The sequence below is a fragment of the Plasmodium fragile genome (assembly GCF_000956335.1).
Source record: "Plasmodium fragile strain nilgiri unplaced genomic scaffold supercont1.21, whole genome shotgun sequence".
NCBI lineage: Eukaryota > Apicomplexa > Aconoidasida > Haemosporida > Plasmodiidae > Plasmodium > Plasmodium fragile.
The window spans coordinates 273,879-278,270 of NW_012192601.1; the positions used below are offsets into that span (position 1 = coordinate 273,879).

A 4,392-nucleotide genomic window follows, 5' to 3' on the forward strand; every position below is an offset into this window, starting at 1 on the left:
TTTTTTTTTTTTTTTTTTGCACAACATTATGGACAAAATGTCTTAGTTACATGAGGGGGGTAAACAAATTGGCTTAAATGTTTTGCCATGCCATAATTCATCACTAGGGGAAGAAGACTTCGAAATTTTCGACAGAACAAAAAAAAAAAAGAGAAAAGCGAAAGGGATGCTTGAATTGAAGGGGCAATCCGTCCCCTCGATTGTTGCACAGGCAGGGAAAAAAAAAAAAAAAAAAGGATAATCGACATGTGATAGCGTGCAGTATGATAAAATGCGGTAAAACAGTTGTAAGGGGGGAAATAAAAAAAAAAAAAACACACACACATGGCTTGATGGCTTAGGCGAATTAAACCACATTTTCAAATTTGTACACCCTGCTTCCAACGGGATGTAACATTATTTCCGTCGATGCGGGGTGTAACTGTTGTTAATTTATTTTTCTTGTTTTCTCTCACGCCGTGTGCATACATTATTCCACTGCGATGGTTCACAAATGAGTGTAGTTTGGATAAGACTGCCCATGGGCCATAAATTTATTTCCTTTTGTGACTTTTTTTTACAAAAAAGGGAATGGTACAATGGATAGGCATAAATGCTCTGAAGAGCGAGTATACCTATGAGAGAAGGAAAGCCCACCCCCCTTTTTTTTTTTTCTTCTTTTTTTCTGCTTATTTTCTTTCTCTCCTTTTTTTCTGCTTATTTTTTTCTCCTTTTTTTTCTTCTTCTTTTTCGCATGCGTAAACAGACTTTTGTCGGGGTTACTACTCCGTCGAAGGGGAGAGGTGCCCCACAGAGGGAAGGTTGCTATGGCCATACTTAGCCACTTGTCGCAGTATCATATCTCCGATTACAATACTAGTGGAGGCTTCAATGATGGGGGGCAGTCTGGGCAAAATGCAGCAGTCATGCATTCCTTTTACTTTGAGTTTACACCTTTGTCCAAAAAAATTACAAGTTTCCTTTTCTATTTGTATGGACGACACTGGCTTTATGGCCGATCTGAAGACAATATTATTTCCTGTTGTTATTCCTGCTAAGATGCCTCCGCAGTTGTTAGTTGTTGTGATGAGTAGTTTTTCGTCACTAGGTGGAGAAGCTTCCCGCATCGAGTCGTCGACTCGATGGCGCAATCGAGTGAACGTATGGTCGGATCGATTAAACGTATGGTCGGGTCGATTAAACGTATGGTCGGGTCGATTAAACGTATGGTCGCATCGATGGCAGTCGTTTTTTTCGAAAACATTGCCTTCCTCTACATGACTTTCTTCCCCCCCTTTTTTGTCAAGCGGATCCGTGAGAGTCCACCCCCTCTGATAAGGCCTCTCCTGTGATGCATCCAACGTGGTGAACACATCGTTATGATTCGACCCGAGCATGTAGGTTCCGTCAAACCCACTACCAAATTCGATACCCTTCACTGCTGGAATGGAAAGAACAATTTTGCCCAATTCTGCTTCCATTTTTTCAAAAATAGGTTCTCCAATGCCTACAGGCACATTATGCACAATACAAGTGGCTACTCCCCCTACGCTATCCCCCGCTTCTTTTAATTTTAAAATGTATGAACATATTTGGACTGCCGTAAATGGATGAGGGCATCTGGTTTGCAGCAGGGTGTACTCACCTGTGCTGTTTATGCGTTCATGTGTGGGAGCGGCTTCTCCAGTGGGAAACGGTCCCTCCTGAAGTAACTCCCCATCAGCGTTGTACACATTGCGGAAGAAATCGATGAAGATGCCTCTCCTTTCGTCGTACTGGACAGCCCCATAGGTGTCGACTAAATCTCTCGAGGGTGGGTTGCGTTCAAAATTTGTGATGATCTGTTCAGGTAACCTTATATTGCCCACCGAGTGGACATAACAAACGATAGTGCATTGGTAAAATTTGTTCAACCACTGCTCTATGCAAGCACCTGCTGCCACACGGGTAGCTGTTTCTCTGCCGGAAAAACGGCTACTTCCACTTTTATTTTTCACATTATATTTTTTAAAATATGTATAATCCCCATGTCCGGGTCTGGGAATATTTATCAAGGAGGAATAATTTTCTTTTTTCACATCTTCATTATTAATTATGAAAGTGATTGGTGTTCCTAAAGTTTTATTTTCATGAAAACCTGAAAGGACAATTAATTGATCCTGTTCATTTCGGTTACTCGTTAGCTTGGACTGATTTGGTCTTCTCCTGTTTAATTGTTTTTGTATCAACTCGAAATTTATTTCAATGTTTGGAAGGAACCCATCTATTACGCACCCGATTGCTTTTCCGTGGCTCTCTCCGAACGAGGTCACCTTGAGCAGCGTCCCATATGTGCTCATGTTGCGGCGGTGTGCGGACGTGGCGACGACCTGCGGCGGGAGAGATGTGCAGCCGAAGGTAGGACACTTTTAAAAAAAACGTTCTGGAGAATCAAACTCCGTTACCACACATGTGTGCGATGATCCGCTTCACATGGGCAGATGTAGAAAGTACTAATTGTACATGCAAAATGGGATCATCAAATCGAGGTGTCATCTTTCCTTAGTGGTGATCGAAATGGAGATAAGATGCCGATAAAGCTTTTTCTCCTTTTCTCCTTTTCTCCTGTTTTCATTTTTTTTTTTTTTTTTTTTTTTTTTTTTGCTGCGTTCTTTTCCCCATTCAGTGTTTCCTATATTTCTCCCTGGAAATACCAATCATGTGTAAAATGGAATATGACAAATGCTTCTAATGGTTTTTTTCCTCCGTGCTACCTACGTGCGCGCAGGGGGAGGTGCGACTTCGCTTAGTTAATTGCAGCCCGGCGGAGCTCCAAGAAAAACTGTAGAATGGGTCGCGGTGCTCAGGTGCACATAAGGTACACATATATATATGTACATATTATCTACGTAGGCATATTTTTTTTTTTTTTTTTTTTTTTTTTTTTTTTTTTACATTTGTATGACATTTATGCCGGGCGAGCGCAATAAGGTTCCCGTATTGTACCTTGGACCAATGGGACAGAAAGACTCTCCTGCCGCAGGAGGAATTATGAACTCACAGAAATACATCCTGAACCTTTGGCCTCCATACGCACATGTACATGTAACATTCTACAACGCGTGACAAATAAACGTATTCCCCCGCGCCCTAACCTTCCCATCGTAGCGTGTGTAGCGTCCGCATTTTTTTTTTCAATGTGAACAAAAAAAAGGAAATTATTTTTAACGGTTGCTTAATTTTTACGAGAGTTGTGTTCATGGTTGGTGTAAATTGAAATTTGTAAACTTTGAAAAAAAAAAGAAAAAAAAAACAACCAAGTAAATACAACATAATTACAATACAACATTGCAAAATTAATCGGCAAAAAAAAAAAAAAAATTTTATATACATACGTGTGTATGTATATATTTACACATAACTCATAACTCTTAATTCATAACTCATGATTCATAATTCACTATGTACATAGGTGATGGATTAAAAGCTGGTAATAGGATTGGGGAGAGGGCAGAAAAGAAAAAAAGCTGAAGATAGTGACGGTAAATGAGGGGTGGGCTAATTAAAAAGAGGAAAAAAAAAAAAAAAAAAAAAAATTGCACATGCGATGGGTGAAAAACATATAGTTTTTTTTTTTTTTTTTTTTTTTTTTTCCGGTTAAGAATTGTGCGCGTAAATAATAAATAATAAGTTGTGATGCGCGCGGCGGACGTCTCTCCCGAAAGACACCACGCGCGCTGCAAACTGCGAGGAAACACAAAAAGAGAAGACAAGCAATGGTGGCATTTTTTTAATTAGCCTCCGATGGGTTTATGGCCCCTTGCTCCTGTTCTGCCCCTGCTACACCGTCCGGGTTAACTACAATGTTGAAACAATTGTAATCGAGGGTTCCCTTTTCATTTGTCTCATTCGTGCATGTGTCTTCTGCGAGTTGATGCTCATGGGATTCTCCTCCCGCATTATCTACTGTGCCACAATCATTGGTGCCTTCTCCATTTGCGGGGTCAACCCCCTGTTCATCTCCAACGATCTGTTGTCCATTTGCCTGCCCTAAATTGTTATTCCCATTCAGTTGACCTCCATGCTCGTGTATCATGTGGTCTTGATTCAATTCCTGTCCCTCTGCATCTAGCATACTCTGAAGGTATTCATTTGCGTTATAACCACTTTTCGTTCTGTTGTCCTTTTTCATTTCTGGTGGGGTCTTTGGCATGCTGATGGAAATCTGGGCTACCTTATCCTCAAAATTGGTGCCGTTGTTATTCCCTTTGTCGTTGTTATTTATTAATTTTTTGTTGAGGAAATATCCGTTCATACCAACTTCGGGCAAATTCTGGAAGAAAAAGGGGGACGCATGGGATGACGTTATATATATATATATATATATGTGGGGTGGCTCAAGGGTATGCGTAATTGCATACGCACAAAAAAAAA

General features: G+C 40.6%; 2 protein-coding genes across 2 annotated transcripts in view; both read right to left on the reverse strand.

The window, feature by feature from the left end:
* Positions 1-761: 761 nt before the first annotated feature.
* Positions 762-2,318, reverse strand: AK88_02255 (chorismate synthase; the record flags this gene model as incomplete). Its single annotated transcript, XM_012479886.1, has 1 exon — positions 762-2,318. The coding sequence occupies one exon, from the start codon at positions 2,316-2,318 to the stop codon at positions 762-764; it is 1,557 nt and encodes a 518-aa protein (XP_012335309.1).
* A 1,430-nt stretch (positions 2,319-3,748) lies between these two features.
* AK88_02256 (uncharacterized protein) overlaps positions 3,749-4,392 on the reverse strand; it is a gene marked incomplete at both ends in the record, with an annotated part of 7,339 nt that continues 6,695 nt past the window's right edge. The window contains one exon of the mRNA XM_012479887.1: positions 3,749-4,291. Coding sequence (XP_012335310.1) covers positions 3,749-4,291 — 543 coding nt within the window. The remainder of the gene's footprint in view (positions 4,292-4,392) is intronic.